The sequence below is a fragment of the Strigops habroptila genome, chromosome 10 (assembly GCF_004027225.2).
Source record: "Strigops habroptila isolate Jane chromosome 10, bStrHab1.2.pri, whole genome shotgun sequence".
Lineage (NCBI taxonomy): Eukaryota > Metazoa > Chordata > Aves > Psittaciformes > Psittacidae > Strigops > Strigops habroptila.
In genome coordinates, this window is record NC_046359.1 from 14,351,141 (window position 1) to 14,374,460 (window position 23,320).

The 23,320-nt window shown below is 40.5% G+C and overlaps 1 protein-coding gene across 8 annotated transcripts in view; it reads left to right on the forward strand.

Annotated features, from left to right (window-relative positions):
* DISC1 (DISC1 scaffold protein) overlaps positions 1 to 23,320 on the forward strand; it is a 199,713-nt gene that overhangs the window by 24,153 nt on the left and 152,240 nt on the right. For all 8 annotated transcript variants that reach the window (XR_003993512.1, XM_030499706.1, XM_030499701.1 and 5 more), the window contains exon 3: positions 127 to 196. Coding sequence is in view for 7 of the 8 variants with exons in the window: in XM_030499706.1 (XP_030355566.1) it covers positions 127 to 196 (70 nt within the window). In the remaining variant the exon portion in view is untranslated. The remainder of the gene's footprint in view (positions 1 to 126; positions 197 to 23,320) is intronic.

A 23,320-nucleotide genomic window follows, 5' to 3' on the forward strand; every position in this document is an offset into this window, starting at 1 on the left:
TTAACTCTCAAAATGGGTCCGTTCTAGCAATGTAGTAATCTATTAAATTGATATGATGTAGAGGTTAATAGTCTAAATATTTTAAAATGCAACTTCTTCATAATTAACTTCTTTCTCTTTGCATAGATAAAATCATTGATCTTACGGCTTCAGAGGCTTCAGGAAAAAGCAGTAGAGGAGGATGACTATGACAGAGGTGAGAGTTGCTCCCTCCTTCCCCCACTGGATCATGCTGGGTTTTTTTTCCTTCCCCCTTCTTCCTCTATTAATTTTATTTTACGTTTGCTACATAGTGGTGGGTAGGTGTGGAAGATGAGTTCAATGAATTGTGTTGTTTATTCTGATGTATGGCAGGAAACAAATTAAAGAAAGAAGTAGGTCAGCAGCAGGTAGCAACAGTTTTTATTTTCTTGAGTCACATCACCGTGTGGGAAGGTTGAAATCCAAATATCCACCATCTGGATCAGCTGTTTTGAAGCAGCATGACTTTAAAAAATGCAGAAATGAATGAAAGCTTTGAAAAGAGAAAGGACAGGCACTGGCTGCTGACAGAGTGTGATTTGTTGCTTGCTACATTTAGTCATGACACTACAGCAGGTCTCAAACACAGAAATGAGGTCAGTAGCTATTATAAAAGTGAATGATACTGTCCTGTGGGATTAGCTTGATGTCTGCTGAGTTGAGTCAAAACCATCTAGAGAAATATGGTAGTGATACAGCTGCTGGCAAATGTCTGTATTTGAATAGTGCTTTTCCTTTCAAATGCCTTGGCACTTCTGATAAGCTCTGTGTGTGTGTGTGTGTGTTAATAAACAGAGCACCTATTAACATACGTCTTGGATTTCTTATTTCTTATGGTAGTCTGTGTTCAGGTACTCATGTTTTGATAGTCTTGAGGTTCTCGGTTAAATTCTTCCTGCTAGATCTGTCTTCAGTTGGGAAGCCCTGCAAATGTTTTGGTAAAATCTGCATGGGTACATCAGAGAAATAAGGCTGAAAAAAGACTGTTTCTTTCCTGCTGCTTTTTTATTCTCAGCTTTTAGGGGATTGGAGAGTGGTCAGACTAGTGGTTTGCCTTTCAAAAATCAATGTGTTGGTTTTGTAGTTTTAGCACCATGTTGCAGTTGTACCATGTTTCTGTTTGCCTGCCCCCAAATGTGTTCCCCAAGACAATAGAAATGGGTTTTAATAGTGTCCAGGGAGTAGATGTGTAGCCCTTTTACAAGAGTGGTTCTGCTGGCCTCTTACATGCTCTTCTGTGTGTAGGAGAAAAGTCTGCTACTGTCACAAGAAATTCTTTTAGTGTGGCCTTTCCCAGTGGGGAAAACCTTTAGCTATGTTAAAAGCTGAGGATGTTGTAGATATTCATGGGTTTAATCTCTGTCAAATAAACATTATTGATGTGTATGCTTTACATGTGTAACACTCATAACTCTTCTTTTGTTTTTTAAGTGCCTCTGGGTTGAGTTCCCAGTTGGAGACTTCCTGACAGCTGCATACTCAGTGCGCATGGTTCCCACACATTCCAGCTGGGATTTTCTGGGCAGTCATCCACTCCGACAGGAGTATTTTACTATATCAGGTGTGACACCTGCCTGTGATGCCATATAGTGATTGACCACAGTGAAAAACGATGACTTGTCTAAGTTTGCACAGAAAGTTGTTATGTAGTTTTCTTGGGTGCTAGTATTGTATCTTCAAAACAGGACTATCTATTGACTGTTGTTTTATCAATTACCCTTTCCAGTTTCCACCCTAGTTATCAGGCAGGTAGCACAGAGGGTGGTTTGCAGAGTCTTGCATTAATTCCCTTCAGAAAACCAGTCTGGCTGAAACGTGATTTCACCACAAGTTGTGGGCACAGCTTACAGACAGCAAAGGTGGCAGCAATGCAGTGGTGGAGAGGAGCATCCACAGGTGGGATTACTGTTTTCTGTGCTAAGTCTGGCATATATAGGCAGAAAACATTTGTCCTGATATGGGACTAGGTACTGAGGTGCTTGAAAGACTTTGCTTTGTGTTCCTCCATCCTTCGAAAATTAGAACTCCACCTTCACACAAGTGTTCTCAAGAAATGCCATGCTCTGTGCATGCATGTGACCATTTTTATCAGTGACCTGAATTTTATCAGTCCTTTGAGTCCTTGACCCGTTTTCTGTCATATGGGTCTTTTCCTCTTCTGGTACAACTGTCAGCTGGGGTTTTTTTTATGACTACTGTTCATTATGTTCATGGTATCTGAATTGGTTTCCTTATTTTGTGAATCACAGGCAGCATATTTCCAGGGAAAGACTTGCATGGAGAAGGTGCAGTGCTGCAAGAAGAATTAGAGCTGTGACCTTCCCTCCTCCTCTTGCAGTTGCAAGCTTTCCACCTTTGCTTTTAGAGCTATGCCACAGTTCCTAGTGGAGAACAAAGTCTTGCCTGGCATAGAGTGAGGTTTGAAAGCTTATTAAAGAGCTTACAGGTTGGCCCAGTACCAATTTCTGTTCAAGTGAAATCTTTAATTAGCTTTCTTTAGAGGGATCTTATTGCCAAATATTGCTAGCATGGAATGGAATTGCTAAATGTGCAGAGCTGTGATGTGGGACATGAATGGAAATATGTTATCAGGGAGTGGGAGAAACTGACAGGGTGTATGTGGACCGCTGAGAAAGTTTTAACTATAATGCTAAAAAGAAAATTACTGTCCCTATAATTTGGGGGATGACTTTGAGTAGAGCGAGTCCTCTGTTAAGAGCAGAACTGTTTTGAATGGGAGATGGTGGTAGTGCTCTGTGCGGTGATAGCATGGGTCTTGCTGATTTGAGAGTACAGCAGGGGAAGGGGAGATCTGATATGATGTGGAATACATGATTTTGCAAAATGTGGAAGATGTGAGTAGAGGGGAAGGAGAGCAGGTGAAGAGGGGGTATGGATGGCTATACCCCCAAATGGAAAAACAGAATTGTCAATAAATACATTATCATATGTAACTATGTTATCACTTCAGTGGTAGAGGCTTTTCTCCAGCTTCAACTGTTGGCAAGAACTCAAGAGATTTTCTGACTTTGGCTCTCTAAGAGCCATCTAGTCTTGCAGGAGAGAGGGCTCTGTTTTTAACAGCAGTTCAGTGGGAGGGAGATGTGTTAGCACTTAAAACTCCTCAAAGTGCTTAGGACTGGTTTCTGCAGTCTGAAACAGCAAACTTAGCAACTTAATGAAAGCCAAGCCTCTACTGTCTGATATTGCTGCTTTCCTGCTCTAAGGGAGCTTTCAAAAAGCTCTAGAGTTTATAGCAACTTTTGAAACTGAAGTGTAAATAAAGTGGTGGCCATACAGAGGGTGGAAAGTGATGCATGGTGCTATTGGTTGTGGCAACAAGACTAGGAAATGGCGTAGAAATAGAGACAAGTTTTTCTTGCTGCAAAGCCATGAGCAAGTAGCTCATTGCAAACAATCCAGGAATAAGGGTATACTTGTTTTTCCCTTTTGCAGAAACACAGAGCAGACGCTTGTTGCTTGGGTCTGTTAGAGGACGTGTGTTTTCCAGGTTCATGTTAATGGATTAGCATTTATTGCCCAGATAGGTGATGTTTTTCAAAGGGATTTTGGAATCACCACCCTCCATTGTTGTTTAGGAGAGAAATGAATATCTGTCTAAATCTTCAGCTTGTTTCTTCCTAGTTTTTCCTTTCTTTAGATGAATCTGTTTGCTCTGTCTTTCCTCTTCCCTTTGAGCTTGGGAGGTGTACAGCAGAAATGGCTTTTGACGCTGCTTGCTTACCTGTGCTTTCCTAAAGACCTGCCTTGGCATGGTTAGGGTCTTGGTGTAGAGGAGCTTCGGTCGGTCATTCAAGCCACTACAGTTTCTTCCTACGCTTTCTGGCAGCCCCATGTGTATGGGAGTGTGTGTGTATGTTCTGAGAGTGTTGGAGGGGCTGCTTGGGGCAGAGGCTATTCTCCTGTGCTGTGTTCATCCTCATCTGCTAGAGGACCCTGAAGCATGGTGCTGCAAGACCTGCAGGGTCCTCTTTCTTCATACTGTAGCCACCATGGGTTGTTCCAAATGCAGATGTTCCTCAGCTGTGAAATGCACATTCAGTGAGACAAATCCTCTCAGTCCTGGTTTAAGTTTAAAAAGGAACCATTAGGATGTTACATGTTTTATTCCTTGTTCTGTATTTTGAGGTGATGAAATATCAGGAAGTTGCTTATTTTTTCTGTATTTACTTGTAGTCTCCTCTTGATGGCCACATTACTGTATACTTTCAAAGCAGGTATGCTACCATGGGAATATGGTAAGCGTTTTGCCTTACATAGCATATAGTAAAAATTGGTCTGTTCTCCAAGGATCACTTGGAGGGTTGTCATGGCTCATTATTCATGATGGAGCTTGACAGCTCCAAGGTTAAACACACTGCTGAATACAGGAGGTTAAAAAAAAAAAAGGCAGCCTATTTTGTGTCTGTATAAGTTGTGCTTGCAGTGGAAGCCAGTGTATTTTGCTCAGTACAAATCTATTGCCCAAATATTTAAACCCCTTTTCCTCTTCTTTGCTGCTTGAACTTCTCAAGGTTGCCTGGTGCAAGGAGCAAATGGATTGGTAACTAAGTGTCCGGACTAATTCTTGCTGCTGAACTCTGCCATTGGTTCAGATGCCATCTTATTACTCAGAAATAAGTTTCTGCTGAACTACTAATCTTTTCTTTTAAATTATCACTAATTTTAAACTCTTGTTTGTAGGAATATGAGTGTATAGATTCATTGCTTGCAACTGGTAGGGAAGGATAACTTCCCTGTACAGATTATATTCAGAGTTAGTGCTCTCCAGTGAAGGTCATTGAGTCAATCGGAGCAACTCCCCATCTGTTCAGTATGCAGCTAAAGACAGAAACATTTATGCTTGTCATGGCAAAACCTATCCTATCCTACCAATGAAAATTCACCTGTAGATACATTTAACATCATGAAAGCCTTCAGTTATTTTAGCTGAGATATCAAAGCTTGGGCTATATGAATTGGTGAGCTGCCATGGACTGGTGCACTGTGTGCTCAGCAGAAAAATAGTGTATGTTGTTTTTTTTTTTAACCTCTGCTCTCTGCTTGTGCTCTTTGAGACCTCTTCGTGCCAACTGTCCTTTCTTATGTCTCGGGAACTGCAGGGCATCAAGGACAGAACCCTGTGCTGTGTAGGAGTTGGAGTCTCATTTCACCCATTTTCTGTTAATCAGAACTGTAGGAAGGAAAGACTTTGTAGCGGTTAGCCTCCTGTACTTTTACGCTGGAAAAGATGCTGTTGTTCACTTGCAGAGAGAATAAAACAGTGGAGTATGATGTTAAGTAATGTCTGGCTTGAAAATGTAATTTGTTAAATAGCATTCAGAGGGAGGTCTTGGCCACTTCTTATGTGGTACTTGCAAACACTGAATTATGCAATAGCCCCAAAGTCCTGGCCAGATGTATAGCTGTTTGGAAAAAATATTTTTCCTGTTTAAAGTGCTATTTCTAGTCATAGCTTTTAAACACTTGAACTAATTTGATCTTCAAGGAGGTGGGTGGTGTGTTTGGTTTGGTTTGGTTTTTTTGGGTTGTTTTTTTTTTTTTTTTTTTTTTCCTTTGGAAGAGCTATTTGCATATGAGGGTTGGATAGAATCCCTGCTTTACTGTACTTCTATTATTTCGACCTAAAAGCTTGCTTGACAGGTGGTTGTTGTAACAGGACACAGAAATGAAGGCAAGTTAGCTGCTTTGAGGAAGGACAGTGAATTTGAGAGAAGCTACATCTGGAAATAACTCTCAACATGCTACTTCGGATTGTACTTGTTTCAGGATGGCACATACCTGTGGAAGTAAAATCCTTAAACCTAGCTGTATATTGAGTGAAGTTCTATATCTGAGCCTACTGATTAGATAAAAGTTAGTGGGGTGGACACTGGAGGAGCAGAGCTTCTGTAACACAGGAGACTGACTGTGAGTTTTTAACTTGCAATTGTGGGTCATTGAGTTGGAAATGCATTTGGGGTGGATGGGACAAATAGGGCTTTCTGTTGTGCTGTGCTGTCAGAGCCTTGCTCCATCACAAGCTTGTAGAAGCTTCCTGAGATCTATGGGTAAATCTTTTTGGGTTTCATTTTCCATTTTTATAACTTTCTAGTAAATCTATTAAGAGGATGGCAGGAGGAAGGGCTTATACAAATTCTCAAAATCAAATCTTCATTGCATGGGTCTTGTTTGTTTTGTGTTTTTTTGACAAACAGCCTCCATGAAAGAGTTTGGGTGATTAAGGAAAGAAGTGCTTATGTGAAGTGTAAATTTGACTTAATTTCTGTCCTGGGTTCCCTTGCAAGAAAACAGAGCAGCACAAGCCTTGCACCTTTTCCACCTTGTCTGTGTTTCTTGAAGACACCATTCTGAGATGAAAAGGTAGAATGCTTTTTGTCCATAACCATTTATTGTACAGGATTACAGCCCTTCACAATTTAAAGGTATGAAACTCCTTAGCTTGCTGTCAGGTAGGCAGCTGGAAAACTCAGGTTTGTTTTTTTTTTTTTAATGCCAGAAGAATGGCTTTTTTTTTTTTTAATGGCCAATCTTTATGAGACGGAGGTCTGGTATACATTTCTGGGTACATTTGCTTGTATTTGTTTACTCATTGCATGCGTAGCACATGTATCTTTGGCAACTTCTTGAAATGCTTTGATGTGAATCGTCATTTTTAACCCAGTCGTTCAGTTTCCGTCTTGTAAAGGTGTGTCTTTGAGGTAGAATAAGATCTTGCTGTTCATCTGCTTATGCCGTCACATTGAAAATGCAGTTGTGGTTTCCGCATCCGTAATTCCTTAGCCAATATTGGAGAGGAAGCTGCTTTAGTCATGCAGTATCTTGCTTAGACCTTGCAGCCTAAATATTTTTAGGAAGTGGTAGTATTTTGTGGGATTCTACTATGCTCTCTTATTTTAATCTTGGCCAGTGTGAAAAGGTTCAGCTACATCTTGTGTTTCTGGAAGCTGCTTGACAAAAAGAAAATTGCTGAAGTTTTGGCATACCATGTGCTTGGAAGCTTTCTCTACTCCTGGCCATCTGCTGTCTAAAACTGACACTGCGGGCTACCCCTCCTATGATAGTTGGGCTCTGTTTCTCAGCCCATGATGCAGCCAAGCTGTTCCCAGACAGCCAGGCTAGTCTTTTACAAACAAACAAGTGGTGAAAAAATCCTAACAAAATAAGCAGTTGTGGATAATTTAAGAGCTTACTTGCTGTATTGCAGTTGGAAACATAGAGCTCTGATGAGTGCGTAGAGCTCGGGAGAAGTGTTAATGTGCTATCTGGACAGAGTACCCACAGAGTGAGTGGCACAGCTCTCCTGCCACCCAGCCCATCTGCTTACTTTGCACTTGCAAAATCATGCAGCCCAATTTTATATTCAGGACAGACGTATCTTTCCCTTGCTCTTCAGAAATATTAACTCCAGATAAGAAAATTGTTTTTCATTTGCAGTGTGACCACTGGAGACAGTATGACTGTTAATTCAACCAACTATTAGAAATTTATTTTGCTGCCCTTGTCTTAAGGGAGTGGGGGGGCACCTTCTCTTTTGAATTATTGTCTGCTTAATAAATGAATGGACATGGACAGAAACTTCTAGATGTCATGGTAATGCAACTTCTGTATAATTGGGGATTAAAAAGATGCTGAATGACTGTGACTACCATTTGAAAGCAAACAGTAAAGTCTTCCAGTGAGTTCTCTGTGGGGAACTGATAACTCTCCTTGCTGATTGCTGGGTGGTGTCTGGTTGAATTCCTTAATACGATGCTTTTACTGGAGATCTCTGCAGACCTTTTGTCACTTGCCAAACTTCTCTGCAAAGTGGGATTGCCTCCAGTTAATTAACTTCTCCTTTCTCCTGAGGTTTTGCTCTTGTCCTCCCTGTCCACATGCCCAGACCCAACTGCTCATTCTGGGGTGCATTCATAGTTCTTCAGGCATGCCTGCCCCCTCCAATGCTTCCTTGCCTTCATCATATGCAAGCTTTTCATGTTTCTTTATAATCTTTTGCCCATGGAAGGTGAAAGTAGCAAATGTGCAGTTTTAAGGACATCTTTAGCCTTCTTAGGACAGTGGTAGGGTTGTGGCAATGAGTGTTAATCAAAGAGGTGAAGAGGGGAAATTTCAAATTCCTAGCAGTCTTATACAATAACATGCTTTGGACAAAGACCTAGTAAGTCTGTAGGAAATCTGATAGTGGGAGCATCCAAACCAATGCCACATCATGTGAGTTTTAAACTTCCGCTGTTGATATCCTACCAATCTAATACTGGTCAGGATTCCTGGTAGGTTTTGATTGAGGAAGTGACTGGGACATCTCCATGCTCACTGAGATTTTTAAAGCATGAAAAAGTAGAGGAAGTTAATGAGTTGGATTGGTTTGATGTATGGCAAAGTTGAACAAAGAGCAAAGTGAGGTGCTGTGGATCAGAGGCATAATTCAGACATGATGCTGGAACCAGATACAAGTAAAAATGAACAGAGCCTTTTCGATTAGGTCATTGCAGAATGTATTATTCATCTGACTTATTTGTGGGTGCCCATTCATGCACATGTCTGGCATTCCCAAGTGCCTTAGTATGTCTCCTTGCCAATGATAGCTTACTGGAGAAATAGCATCTTGGAGAAAAAGCGTTAATGTTTAGGTTGCTAGAAGCTCTCCAGGGTTCATTAGACTTTTGGATAAACTGTGTCAATGGAAGTGAAGCGCAAAGGCAGTTTGGTATGTGCCATGGTACCATACAAAGCATATGTTGCATTGCACCGAAGTGTCAGGGACAGTGCTGTAGACTGGAGGACCTGTGATAATGGTCTCAACAATATGACCTTCTTAAAAATCAGTACAGTTGAATTTTTTGGAGACAAAGAAGAGTTCAAGAAACTTTAAGACTGCAACGAATCAGGTCCCCATAAACTACAATGTACATGACTTCCTATTTGGTAGAGCTCACGTAGCTGGGTTCTTCCCCTAAAATGGCAAATGTTTTACCAAAGAAAGGATTTTATTTTATTTTTTTTTTTCTGTCTCCATGTTTTGTCCTTCACCTGTCCAGTCTCAAGGGTATGGGTGACTCCTAATCCTGGCAAATAACTGGTATTGTAGTGGAATGACTTTTAGCTGCTGCTGTGCACTGGGCTGAAGCTGTGCTCTTGTCAGAATGAATTCTGAGCGACAGCAAAGAATTTCTCAGTGGGAATCATCTGACATTAAATGACTCTCTTAATGATGAGCGTACAGGAATACAGAGAGAAAAGGTTCCTGCTGTATACCATAATGTAGTGCAAAGCCTACTAGTGGGGTTTATTGCTGAAAATTCCTCATCTATCAAATACCATTCAAGGGGAACAATTTCTTAATGCTTAATCTGAGCAAGAGTCAGACTGGTGATCTGGAAGCAGAAAGCTCAATAGCACATTAGTAATTCTACTGAAGCCTTGTGTTTACAGGTTTAAGAAAGTAGCTCTGGTGACATAGGGTGCTACACTGATCCTGACCTTCTCCGAATGTGTGCAAGCAGTATCTGCTACTCTGTATTTATAGGCCAAATGTCATGCTTTGTTGCCCAAGTTCGTAGAGAATCTGCTGCCCTGTCTTTTAAAAGAACAAACAAGAATAAAACAAAAAAGCTCAGCTCTTTTAAGTACACAGCAGTAATTAAAATCCAACTGAAATCCATATTGAAGTTCAGGGGGTGTTAGTTTGAAATATTTTAATTATGACCTTTCCTGGCTAGAGAAAACACTTGTGAGCAAGGGCTGAAATTGCCTCAGTCATAGGGGAGGCTTCAACAGCTGGTTATTCTGGTGCCAGCTAACCACTAATAAGAATGAAAGTAGTGAGAACTTCTGGGCAAAGAGGTTCCAGCCATGCTATGTCGCCTGCCTCACAGGACCTAGGGCAAGAAGAGTAAAGATGTGTGTTTTTTCATAATGTTTTATAAAATGACAAGATTGTTCAGGGAAAGAACGGCTGAAGATGCTAAGGGGAATGAGAAATGTTTGAGGGAAAAAGAATCCAAAATAGAATTATTCCAGAATTAAAACTTAATTCTGTTTCAGAGCACTGTGCCTGCAGAAGCACTGCTACTGGGATAGCTTTCTGATATAATTATTCTGCATTATGAGTCTGTTCATGTCTGCCTGTAGATAAGTCTTCTGAGTTTTGTGCAGTTTTTGTATTTCCTGTCTCAGGTGCTTTTTTTTTTTTCCACCTGTAACTCCAAGGTCTCATAGCAAGGAATACATAGGATCCAGTAGGATGCTGCTATTTCATTTAGATCACTCTTATATTTATTCTTTTGGACATTTTCAAAAACAATCGTGCAGCTGCAAATGAGGAGGAGGAGAGGAATTTGGCAGAGGAGCAAAATCTTCATTCCTTATGCCATTTGTGGTATTATCAAATGTCTTATTCTTTTCACTTTACGGTACTTTTGCCCCTCTACTCTGCTCTTGTGAGACCTCACATGGAGTATTGTGTACAGTTCTGATGTCCTCAACATAAAAAGGACATGGAGCTGTTGGAGCAAGTCCAGAGGAGGGCCATGAGGATGATAAGAGGGCTGGAGCACCTCTCGTATGAAGATAGGCTGAGAGAGTTGGGGCTGTTCAGCCTGGAGAAGAGAAGCTGCATGGAGACCTCATAACAGCCTTCCAGTATCTGAAGGGGCCCTGTAAGGATGCTGGGGAGGGACTCTTCCTTAGGGACTGTAGTGGTAGGACAAGGGGTAATGGCTTCAAACTTAAACAGGGGAAGTTTAGATTAGGTATAAGGAAGAAGCTCTTTACAGTGAGGGTGGTGAGGCACTGGAATGGGTTGCCCAGGGAGGTTGTGAATGCTCCATCCCTGGTGGTGTTCAAGGCCAGGTTGGACAGAGTCTTGGGCGACATGGTTTAGGGTGAGGTGTCCCTGCCCATGGCAGGGGGGTTGGAACTAGCTGATCTGAAGGTCCTTTCCAACCCTAACTATTCTATGATTCTATGATACTTTGCTTGTTGCTTGAACCTGCCTGGTTTTGTGTGCAAGAATGCTTCCTCCTGCTTTCAAAATACTTTAGCTGTTCTTACTTACAGGTGATGTATTGACCGACATTCAGCCTGAATATTTAGGGGGCAGCCTTACATGCTCAGCAAAACTATTTCATTGGTATTACTTCACTTGGGGTGAGGGAGCCCTTTCCTTTTAAATCAAGTAAGGAGAAGGCGAAGCTGCATGTCTGTGTATGAACGGGTAATGCCTACCCAGTGTAGACAGATGGGAGTTACTCAGAAACAGTGTGGGCAGCAAAGCAGCTGAGCTGTATATGACTGACTTCTTTTGTGGCAGACACATGTATTGGGGAAAAAAAAAGTTAAGAAATATGAAACAAAATGTTTTTTGCTTGTTGAAGTATCTTTAAAAATTCTCTGTTTGCTCAGATGAGGAAAAAAACCCCTCCATTCCTACCCAAGCCGGAGCTCAGTTACATGATGGCTACAGGAGGTATAGGTCCTGAAAGGGCTGGAATATTTTGGGGGCGTAAAGCAGCAGGTCTGGTTCTGCTTGACAAGCATCCCCTGGGTTGTAGCTTTCAGGAGCAAACTTGGACCTTGACTTCAACAAGCCTGTGGAGAGAAGTTTCTTGTACCTCCATGTATGCTTCTATAGGGACTGTGCTATTAGTGGTGTCAGCCCCGTTTCCTGGCCTCCTTTGTGTGCTAGAAACAGCATCGTGTTTCCTGCCTTTCTGGACTTAGAAGCCAAGTCTGCCTTGCACACTGTGCCTGCTTTAATTTGTCTGAAGCCCATTTTTCACTGCTTTAATTTTATAGGGTGTAACTGCTTAATAGAAACTTTCTTGTGAAGGACCTCTAATTGTCATTCAGAGTGAATGCTCTTAAGAGCAACTAATAATGAATTGAATGGTTGCCTGCAAAATCAATTTTTATTTCAGAAGTTAGAAGGGATGGGAAATTAGTTCTTCAGAGGCACTGACCCTTCTTGCTCCTAAAAGCTTTCCTGGCTCTCCCTTTCCTAAGAGGCAGCCTTTCCTCTATTTCTGTTAGAAAAGTGAACTTCTGTACTCCTAATTCCCTGCTCTAGCACCTAGTGTGCTGCCTGGCCTTCACTGCACTTAGCCAAGTTATTTCTTTCCATAACAGATGTGGGTAGGTCAGTGGCTTGTGTACCTTTCTCCAGTGCTTGAGTAGGGATCCTAGATGATGGGGTGTTCTTAGCCAAGATAAGTGGGGGGGGGGATGGGTGTTGGGGAGGGTGTTTCTCATTTATTTTGTGTAAGGCTGTTTATTTGTATGAAGACCTAAAGAGTTGTTTTTTGGATGGTTAGTTGTTGAGGTATATATAGTTGATGTCTATCAGTTCTAAGGAATGTCTTCTTTCTCATACTTTTTTTTTTTTATATGGTCTTTATTTTTTTTTCCCCATCTATTACAAAGATATGCAACATGTCTTCCTGAAATTACCAAAGTCCATTTTTAATGTTCAAGATGATTGTCATGTAATGCAGTGGTACACATTGTTCCCAGTATCTCCGGTGTCTACTTAAAAGAGATTCTGAGAAATATTACCTGTGGTGCAGAATTTCTTGAAGTACTCTTGTGAAAGTAAAGAAAGCATTTATACAGCCCTGGTAGGCAACCAGAAAGGCTGCCTATACCAAAGTGCATTGGATAACCTTTGGAAAAATCAACAGTGTGAAATACTAGATATTTTTTTAATTCTCATCTGCAGGCCAGTTGACTCCTGACAGTTGGAGGCCTTTTTTGAAGTGATGTATAGTGCACAAACCTGTCATCTTAGCTTCCAAGCAAGGACACAAAAGAGACTTGAGGCCAGCTAAAGGTCTCAAAAAATACCAACCGCCCCTTCTATGTAAAGAAGTTGAAAGCAACAACCCAATCCAACTTGCAGAAGAGAGGTATAGAGGCAGGATGTTGCTTGATGTTAGTATTCTGCTCAGCTAAGATTAACTAACTGCCACAGATTTCTTTTGAAGGTTAGGATGAAGCTGCAGAAGTGCTTATTTCTAGTCAGAGAATGTTCTTCTTGGGAGCTCAGAGTAAGGTCAAAAAGTTATGTTTCATCAATGTCAATTCTCATGAAACTCACAACTATCCTGTTTCCTCCAATTTGGCCTTAAGTACCTGATTGAGAAATGTCCTCTAAATCTGGGATATGTTTAGCAGTTTTATGATGTGTTCAGTGCTGTAGCGTCTGTGCATGGTCTTTGCACAGGTGATGCTCTCGCTATGCTTGTTTTTCAGTTGATATTTAAATGGCCTATTTCTTCCTTATTGCTCGGCTGCTTCCAAACATAGGCAGCTACTTGCTGCTGAAATCTGCGGGAATGACCATAATATTAATTATCAGAGTCACCCCAGTGGGAAACATGAATGTGCCAGGTGGATCCTGTACTTCAGGGTTTTACATTTGTTCATTCAGAAATGCACTGCTTGGAGTTCCTTTCTGGCAAAAGGGCTAACGAATGGCTATTTCTTTACCACCTTAACTTTGGCCATGAGGAGATGCCAGGGCTTCTACTGTGCAAGTTCAGCCCCAGCAGATGCTCTTTTAGAAATGAAGATTTCCAGTCTTTCAGGCGTGAGCATTGTGCATGCAGAAGAGTGCATCCTGTGCACGGGACGATATAAGGAACTTTAGTGCAAGAAGCTTGCTTTCCCATGACTCCCATTCTGATGTCCTCTGTTCCCATGCTGGCATCTCAGAACAGTAGGGTATCTTCTAGCAGTAACTCTTCTTCCCTCCACTTTGTGTTTTAGGAAGGTGCTTGGCAAGTATCTTTTGTTTCTTCCGGAGTTGCATGTTCTTCCTCTCCTGTGCCCTTCTTGCATACTTGTTCAGCCAGCAGGCTTTGTTAGCCTGGGCTGCTGTTTCTGCTTATCGCCTGGTGAGCAGGGCTTGAATTTGCTCTTCAACAGTTTATTGTGGTCTCCTGGGGGTGGTAGTGGATATTATGCAGCATGCTGTGCTGCATCTCTGTGGTTGTAACTGCCCTCTGGACTGCAGGCTCTGAGCTGGTGCAAAGTAATCATTCTGCTGCTTACCCGTAATCTGAAGTCAAGATTGTGGGTGTGATGATAAGGTGCATCTTCATCGTCCCTTTCCCTCAATAAGCTAATTTTCACCAGACTGGAAAGTTACTGACCTTTTCCTAGCAGGTAGTGTTTCCCTGCATTCCTTTATTTGCAGAAGCCCCCCAGGAGCCTGAGGGCCAACAGCGTGAAACGTATGAAAGGAGCTGGAGGTCACGTCACTGTGCTCTTTAGTGTGGGAGGGAGCCTCATGCAGTGTATCTACTTGCATCAAAATTAGATGATGGTGGTTTGAATCTTTGCCCTCTGGAAACTAGTAAAAAGGATTTGTGCTGTGGTAGTGTGGTGGTGTTCTGCTGGCTCTGAATGGTTTGGGTCAGATTCTGCAAGGCCCTGGCTCTTAACGAAGTTCCCTGTCTCTTCCTGAGGCTTCAAGCTTCTGTATGCTATTTCAGAAGAATTCTGGCAGGAAGGTGTAAGGGGAAGAGGCTGGATTAAATTTACCCTTTGCTGTCCAGGTCTGTTGGGAGTGGGAGAACAGGATTGTACTTCTGACTTGCTCTTCGCCTATGCTTTTTGTCCTTGGTCTTGTCAGAGCTTCCCATTTTGGAAGAACAGTGAGATTTTATTTTTTTTTTAAGCAAATCTTTACATTGAATCATATGCTCCTTGTGTTCTCTTTTGCCCAAGAAAAAGATGTGCTGTAACCACATTGAGTGAGCTTCACACTCTGCCCTCACAAGAGCCTTGTGGCCAGCTACCAAGAAGATTTTAATCCCCTTCCAATCCTTTCTGCCAGGATTTGAGGATATCTGTACTCATTTCACAGCTAGGGCTCATTGTTAATGGATTTAGGTAAATAAGTGAAAGTTTTGTTTATGTGTGAAGAAAATAAAGCCAAGCTAGGAATGGAGAGGAAGCCTTAGTGCTAGAGGATATATTAATATCTTAATCCTTTCCCTAGAAAATAAGTAATTTAAAGAGCTGGGTTAAGTAGAAGGACAGATGATGGTTTGTTTGGTTCCCAAAGGAAGATTTCTGAAACTGGATAGAGTGACCGGGAATGTCTAAAATAGACAAGATATTTTTGCTACTTATAAAAGATTTTATTTCTAACTTTTTGAAAGTTTTATGTTAATTCTTTTGCCTAATAACAGTGGAGGAAGAAGATTAATATAAGTTAGAAAGATAACAGTACAAATTCTGCAGCATCAGGGAGAACTGTAGAATTTATTTGAAAAACTAAAAAAGGCTCTAAAAACCTAAAAAACTAAAAGGATCAACAGTGAGGCTCAATAACAGGGATGTAATGTAGGAGACAAGGTAGTTGTACAGAGGGAAATATCCTACAGGATTTTTCTGAAGGAATAACATTCAGACTCTTACTTCCTTTGAAACTTTATGCAAATACTTTGTTGCATTTTTTTATTGTACTCTTTCAAGTATTTGACACATTGCCTATTGTACCTGATTGCACCTTCTGCTTAATTTGTTTAAAAAAGTATGTCTGGAAAAGATTTTTGTAAACTTAGCACAATGAAATTTTGTTTGAGGGTTTGTTTCTTAGCTTTCATCATCGCATAATTGCATTAAGGTATGGCAGCCTCCTAAGTCCTGTAGCCTGCTGAATTGATCCATAGGATTTCCTGGCACCAGAAGTATGTGCAGTCTTCCAGAGGCTGTTAGGCTGCCCCTGTAGGCCTTTTTCTCCATCCTTTGAAATGCTGAAACATCCAGTTGTCACTGCTGCAGGCAGATCCTGTTCTGGATGGACCCCAGTCTGATCTAGTCTGGCAGTTCTTGTCACTTCACGACTTCTTGTTTCTTCTGCGAGTTTAATGTGCCCATCTTTTGTTGTATGTTTTTGTGTGCTGCTGGATTGTGCTTGGAGAGGTATAAGGTGTTGTCTGTAAACTTTCCTTTCTAGCCCTTTATAAAAAAAATTCAAATGTTTTTCTTCCGCAACTTAGGCTCATGTAAGTGCTTCAGCCTGGAAGTAGGCTGCACTCCTGCAAATCCCACTGATTTCAGTGGATATTGGAATCTTTGCATTTAGATTATGGATTTTTAAACTTTCACCTCTTCAAGTAGAAGACAGTTGTCCAAGGGCAAATTTTATTTACACAGTAACGGATCTATCTGATGAAGCTTCCAAATAAACATAAGTAATAAACATAAGTAACATTCTCCAGATTGGGGGATATATGGTATTGTGTTAATGCAGTTACAGTTAAAGCATCCACATCTCTGGGGGTATGTATCAAACACAGTTCTTTGTTAACCTAAAAGTAAAAGACTTTAAAATGATGTTTCCTGTCTTTTACTGAAAACTAGAAAGCAAAGATCTTTGAGAATAATTTTGTTTTTTTCCTGGATGTGCCTTACTGCAGCTGCTTCCAACCTCATATTGCGGTGCTGCCATCATTCATAGTACTTGTCACCAAAGAAAGCATTATGGCTTTTTAAGGTCTTGATAGTGTTGTTATTGAGTATCTTTGAATAACTAGTTGAATTTGACACACTTAGGAAGTGTGCCAGAGGGTAAAACAAACATCACTCCCATTCTTGCATGTGGCAGCTGAAGTGGCAGTGAAGAGGTCTGTGAAGAATGCCACCCTGTCCCTTGGCCAGCTTCCAGCCTCCCCCCTTCCCTGTGGAAGTGAAAACCTATGAAAAGAGCTGTATGTTATGATGTTAGCCAGATTCTTTTCTTTTTCTCCCCCCCCCCTTTTTTTTTTTTTATTTTTTTAATTTAAGGGAGCAGTAAGGTTTTAAGAGGTATGTGGCTCTGATACCTGTATTGTCTCTCTTACAGTATTTATTGATGGGATGGCCTGATTCTGATGTTATAATTTCTATTTTTGATGATGTTATAATTTCAATTAGCCTCATTCTAGAGGCAGTCAGATAGTTAATGTCTATTCTGTATCTTAGGGACAGAGTTGCAGCTATCTCTGGTTAACTTTTTGTTAATGTAATAAAAAATTGTTTCTTCTTAACTTAATCTAAAGCTTTTTAGGATGCACACAATTTTTTGGTTATGCTCAGCTGACGTGTAAAAATCTATTGAGACCTAAGCAGTTTTGCAACAAATCCAAATGTCCAATGCTAACCATCAGAGCATTGATTAAATGCTATGGTGAGACTGGTTCTTGGGTTTTTTTGCATTTAGAGTCCAGTGTGTAAAATATTTCTATGACTCTTCTCAGTAATTGCAAAATTTTTTCCAAACTTGTCTTGATGTTGGAGGATCTGGATCTCATATGCTAGTGTTCAATTTTTAATCTTTAATGGAAACTGAGAGTACCCTGAGTTGTATATGAATTATTTTTGGATAGATGTAGTGAGACAAGGGGAACCTGAACATATTCCTTCCTCTTCTCTTCCACTATTGCGCAACACAGCCCAAGCTTCCTCAGATGATGAGGATCATGCATCCATGCAAGTTGGGTTGTTGCTCACTTAGCCTTGGGATTTCTGCTCCAGCGTTAAAGTGGTCTAGTGCTAACTTCTGCATTTGTATACATTATTTTTGTTTTACGACACACTGTTGATGTTCCAAATGTTAGTGGAGCATCTTCTTTTTGGAGAAGCAGAAAAATGTTTTGGTGAGAGAATGACTTATTATACAGGAATAGGGAGCTAAGAAAAATAATACATAACAGATTTCCTTGTGTGGGGGTTTTTTTGGTGGGGTTTTTTTTTTTTTTTCTGTTTTTGGTGTTTTTTGTGGTGTTTTTTTGTTGTTTTCATTTGTTTGTCCTGTGGGTTTTAGGGTGGTTTGTTTGGTTTTGTTTTAAGCTGCATGAGCATATTGGCATTTTGCTATTTTAACTGTAGGCAAGCTACTTCAGTCTGCTTCAAGTGAGGTGTCCGTAAAATGAAGATATCATCACTTGCCATCCTACAGTCTTCAGAGTTTTAATAGAAGACTGTATAAGAGCCCAATGAGCTCCTATTGTGATTGGAGCTTCAGAATTGTAAGGCGTTACTATGAATAAATATTGACATTTTAATTTTCATGTCTTTATGGAAAAGTTGTCCTCATGTAACTTTGTGTATTATTTTTGTTGTATTTCTGAAAGCTATAGAGCCTGTAGATGAAGCTATTCTCAGACTGTATAGGCAGCAAGACAACGGCAGTAATGTTAGTTTGTGTCTTGGAAAAATAAATGAAGGAACTGCTTTTTTTTCTCTATCATGTAGATTACTATAAAGTTATTTTCTGTAGTGGCAATTACTGGACAGAGTGACCTTTAACAACTCATGACATTGATGTAGTGGAAGGGACGTTTTTCCACTTGACCTTTATGCAATGTGTCGGCTTGTCCTGTAGCACCAAATGAGTTGCAATTGACAGATTTGATGGAACACTAACTTGACAGGAGCTTATTGTTTGGAAGAAGATATGCGTTGAAATGTGAGCCTCTAGTAAAGAACATGATAAAAGTTATTTGCATATCTTCCATCACCTAGGAAGAACTTGCTTAGAAATGACCACTGCCTAAGTTGCAATTCAAACACTGATTAACTGAAATTCTAGCAAACCAGTCATCAAGTAGTGATATTTCAGAGTAAAATCTATTGTTTTTACTCTCCCCCCCTTCATTGTCCTGTAACCAAGTAACACAGGTTTTCTGTATTTTAACCTTGCTTCTTAACACCTCTGTCTGAAAGGAAGATGAATAAAAGTCAGATAAACTGTTTTCAGTATACGGCAAGGAAGACATGTCTCCCATGAGGATGGGAAGATATATGTGTGTATACAAATATGCACACCCAAAGGTGGATGTGTGTGTGTGTATATGTATATGCATGATAGCTCTTTTGATAATTTGTTAATATATACAGTTCTGGTTGTGGGGAGGAACAGGGAGCTACGTGCACACACTATGGTGAGGGTGGGTAGTGTAAAGAGAACTGTAAGGGAGGGCCAAACCTTCCCTGCCCCACTGTCCCAGATGGGAAGTGCAGACGCCAGTTGTTTTTCAGATCTGCCAGAGTAAAGCAGGGAGAGGATTGTGCTTTTTGAGGAGAAATTGAAAAGCAAAGAATAGAAGTCAGTTATCTCAGGTATCTTGTTGTAATCCAATATCTCTTTCTGCCCTGTCTGAAGGTTCTGATGCTTCCTGTAAATAAAATAATTCCACTTACAAAATGGAGAAGACAAAGTTGTAGTGGAACCCAGGATCTATCTGACACTATTCAAGTAGCGAATTATTGTGGCTTTTTAAAACTATTGAGCAGCAGGATAGATAAAAGAGCAGCAAATGCCATCTGTCCGATCTACATATTTTACCACAGTTCTTCTAAAGTTGTCCAGTTAAGGTAAAAAAGAGCTAAATGGGTGTGGGTGGGAAAAGCGGCTGAGCTATCTTCTGTTGTATTTGCAGGAGGTATTTGGAAGGGAAAAGAAATTTTAGAGAGGTTGCTGTTGATATATATTAATGTAACCTTTACTTGTTATTTCAAAGACTGTTTACTCAAACAATTCCACTAGTAGGGGATGCTGCCAGACAGAGTCGAGGTGGGAGGCTGGGTAGAAATGTTTATTTAGCTATGGTAAAACAGGCGGCGTGGATATCCCGGCATAGAGTGAAATTAACAGCAGGATCTGCTACTGTAGCAATACTGTTTAATTGTAACTTATGAAGAAAGTAGAGATTAGTTACTGTGAAGCTGTATGTTAATAAAAACTTATTTCTTGCAGTGTTTTCCTTTGTAGTTAATACATGGTACAGGAGATGTAATCACAGAATGGTTTGGGTTGGAAGAGGCCTTAATGATCATCTAGCCCTGCCTTTTATATGCGGTTCATCTCAAAATGGCAAATCCCTCGTCCTTTCTGAAGTATCTGCTTTTCTGAATCGCTTCTGCAGAGCGTGGCAATAGCCAAACCTCTCTCCCCAAGCTGGGTTTCTAGCAGGTGCTCCTGCCCTTGCTTCTACAGGCCAAATCCTGTCAGAGGTCTGTTCTGCACCTCTTTCTCATTCCCTCTTGTTTCTGATTCTCCTCACCTGGCTCTCAGTCAATACAGATACTGGTCTAGTAGCTTTAGTTTCCAGGCTGAGGAGGTTCTGATGAGTAGGTCGAAAAGCTGCTGGAGGCAGTGAAACTTTATGGGCTCAGGCTGGAAGAAGGCAGTGAGCCTGTATGTAAAATTTTAAAGTCTCATAGCTTGAAACATGGGAGACCAGTGAAGGTGCCTTGACACTGCTGCATTCTACTTGGGTGGGACATGGAGAGGCTCTTCTGTGGATCTGCGTGCTGGAGGAGGTCGTGCCTCTTTGCAGTGGCTGTTGTTGGGTGGGCTTTGCTGTTCCCATGCGAGCGCAGTCCAGCTGGGCCTCTGGCTGTGTTTGGTGGTCAATGAGATGTTGTCTCATTCATGAGTGCTTTGCTGAAAGAGGAGCAAAGTAGAGTTAAAGGGCTGTGGAACTTGCTTAGAGAGCCTTTTGGTCTTTTCCCCACTGCCCTCTGCTGACAACGTCCCGTACAGCTCTGCCCAATGCCCTGTGCGCTTGAGGGGTAGTTCTTACGCCTGGAACACTTCCAGGAGCTCTGTGCCTGGACAGTGGGTATGGCTGTAGTGCCAGGATTAAAAGAATATAATAAATGTGAAAGATAGTAGTGTGTGTGTTAAAGGGAGGAAGGTAGGGGAACAACGATTAACAAAAAATACTCAGGATCTGTTTTGTTCAAATAGGAAAGAAAGGCTGGGCTTCATCTGCCTTTGAAATTAGAAAATTAAGAGGTGACTCCAGGAGGTAGTAGTCTTTTATAGGAAACAGAGTCCTGTAAAAGAAAAAAAGGGCACTAACTTTTAAGAAAAGGTCAAATTATGAAAGGGATAATACAAGGTTTCTTATGCAAGAAGCAGTTCAGATTGTGTAATTACAGCAATCCTTTTATCTGAAGATCTCACACAGGAGTTAATTAAGCCTAATGAGGCCCCTATGGAGCAATTGTTACTATCCATATTTTTACGAACAGAGGACCTAAAAGCTGAAAGAAAGGGGGTTATTCAGCTGAGATCACTGTAAATCCATGCTCATGAGAGAATACTCAGGAGAGAGTACTCAGGACTTGAAGCCACCTGGCACAGCCATGGACAGAACCCTTTCCAGGAAACTGTGCTGTGTACCCTTTCTGCTTTTTTTTTTTTTTTTTTTTTTTTTTTTTGGTCTGAAAACATTGGTAGATGTAGATGCATAAAAAGAAGTGACTGAGATGCGCTCTCTTGATGATGCCTGTAACGACTTCTGTTTGAGTTTTTTCCTTTTTTTTTTCTAATGCTGTGCTTAAGATCTGCAGGCTCCTGTGATATTTTGATTAGCATTAAGTGTTTTGAAAGCCTTATGGGAACCAGCAATACGAAAAATATACCTATGTTGGTGAGGCTCTGTATATTAACTCCTTTCATGTGTTCATGTCAGTCTTTCCAACACAGAGCAGATGGATGAATTGTTTTGTGAGTTCCCTACAGGGAAATCAAACAACTCTTAATTGTTGTTTTTCTTCCTGTAATACTCTTGCGCTGTTGGTAATTCCACAAGAAATTCTGTGAAAGTACTGGTGGCTGGGTGAGGATGGGGAAACAGAATTTCAAGATACTCTTACAGTGCTTTGTTATGTAGGATGTTGGACTTTGGAGCAAGTCATCTAAGCTTTTTGGACTAGATGACCTTTAAAAGTCCTTTCCAACCCAAAGCATTCTGTGATAATTCTATGAAATTTTATAATTTGTGAATAGATTTTGGCTGACAGCAGGCAAAGCAGTCTGAGAACAAATTACAGATGTTGTAAACTGTTCTCTTGTATTGCTTGTTTTCTTAGAATATGGCCTTTTCTGGGTGAAAGAGAACAGTGTAACCTTTGGGTGCTAGAACAGAGATGGATGGCAGAAATCTGAAAAGTGGCTAGGCTGGACTGAGTAGTAGTTTTGAAACAGTTTTTGGTTTTTCATCTACTGATTCAGAGTGTTTGGGAAGGGTATCGGCTTAATTTGAGGGTACAGGTTTAGTTCTTGAAGAGCACTAGGGAGAAGGAAGAAACAATGAAAGGAGAAATAAGATGTATATATTTGAGATTATGTAGAGTGTTAAATGTGAGAGTGAAGACCTGGAATGCAAGAAAACACTGAGTGCTATTATGGGAACACATGAAGAGGAATGCAGGCAGAAAGAGGAATTAAAAGTATTTTCTTCACCCAAAACCAAGATTCTGGTGTCCAGGTTCTCATTTGTTATGAATGGATGTACTGTTTTAAGCTCAGTTACCGCAAGGACTTCCTTTATCTTCTCTCTCCCCTTTTTGTTTCTAAAGCAAATCTTCAAGTTTCCTCATAGCTTTCCCCACTGCAGTTTTCAGAGCAATTGGTTTGGGGTTGTGTGCATTTATATGTGTAGTTATATTCTCCTTGTAGTTCTCTGTGGGTAATATCCATTCTATAAGAAAGAATATTTGATACCTTTTCATCAGCGTGCCTTGTCACAAAAGGAAGATAATGTCTAATTGCATTTTGGTTTTGGTGGTGCTGGTGGCTTAAGCAGAACTGCAAGTCAATTTCTTTGCATATTATAGTCCTTAGGGAACATTGCACAATTTAATATGCACCACATTTTAAAATCTGTGCTATTTTCTTTCAAACTTCAACTTAAAGCAATTCTACATCTACTCATTAGTGGTTTTTTTAGCCTAGACTTTGTGCTGCTTTGTTGTGCTTTTTTGCAGGATGGCTTTTAAAAGCATGAGGATAAACCTCTGCGGAATACTTCTTATATTATCTATACTGATTTTGGACTTCTATTGCAAAAAAAATAATCTTTCATATGGTGTGCTTTATGATGATATTCTCAATCTATTTAGGTTAGGCAGTAACAAAGGAGGCTTTTCTTTGTTTGACAGCTAGAACAAAGCACTTTACATTCACAGTATGTGCTTAAATAGAGCCTGGTAAAAAAATCCCAACATAATCTGTGTCTCTAGTCATAAAATCCTTGGTATAAAAGTCCAGATACAGTCCAGATTTTTAAATTTCTTGTTATTTAGAAACTTGCTTTATAAAAATGACTGGTATCTCAAAATATAATGCAAAATTATTGTAGAGTATTGCATTGTTTCACTGTTAATTGACTGGACTATCTTCTAGTCAACCCATGGCATTTATTCAGAGGCGATGAGGAAAGGCGAATGTTGGCTTAGAGATTCCTAAAACAAGGAAGGGGCCATAGTGAAC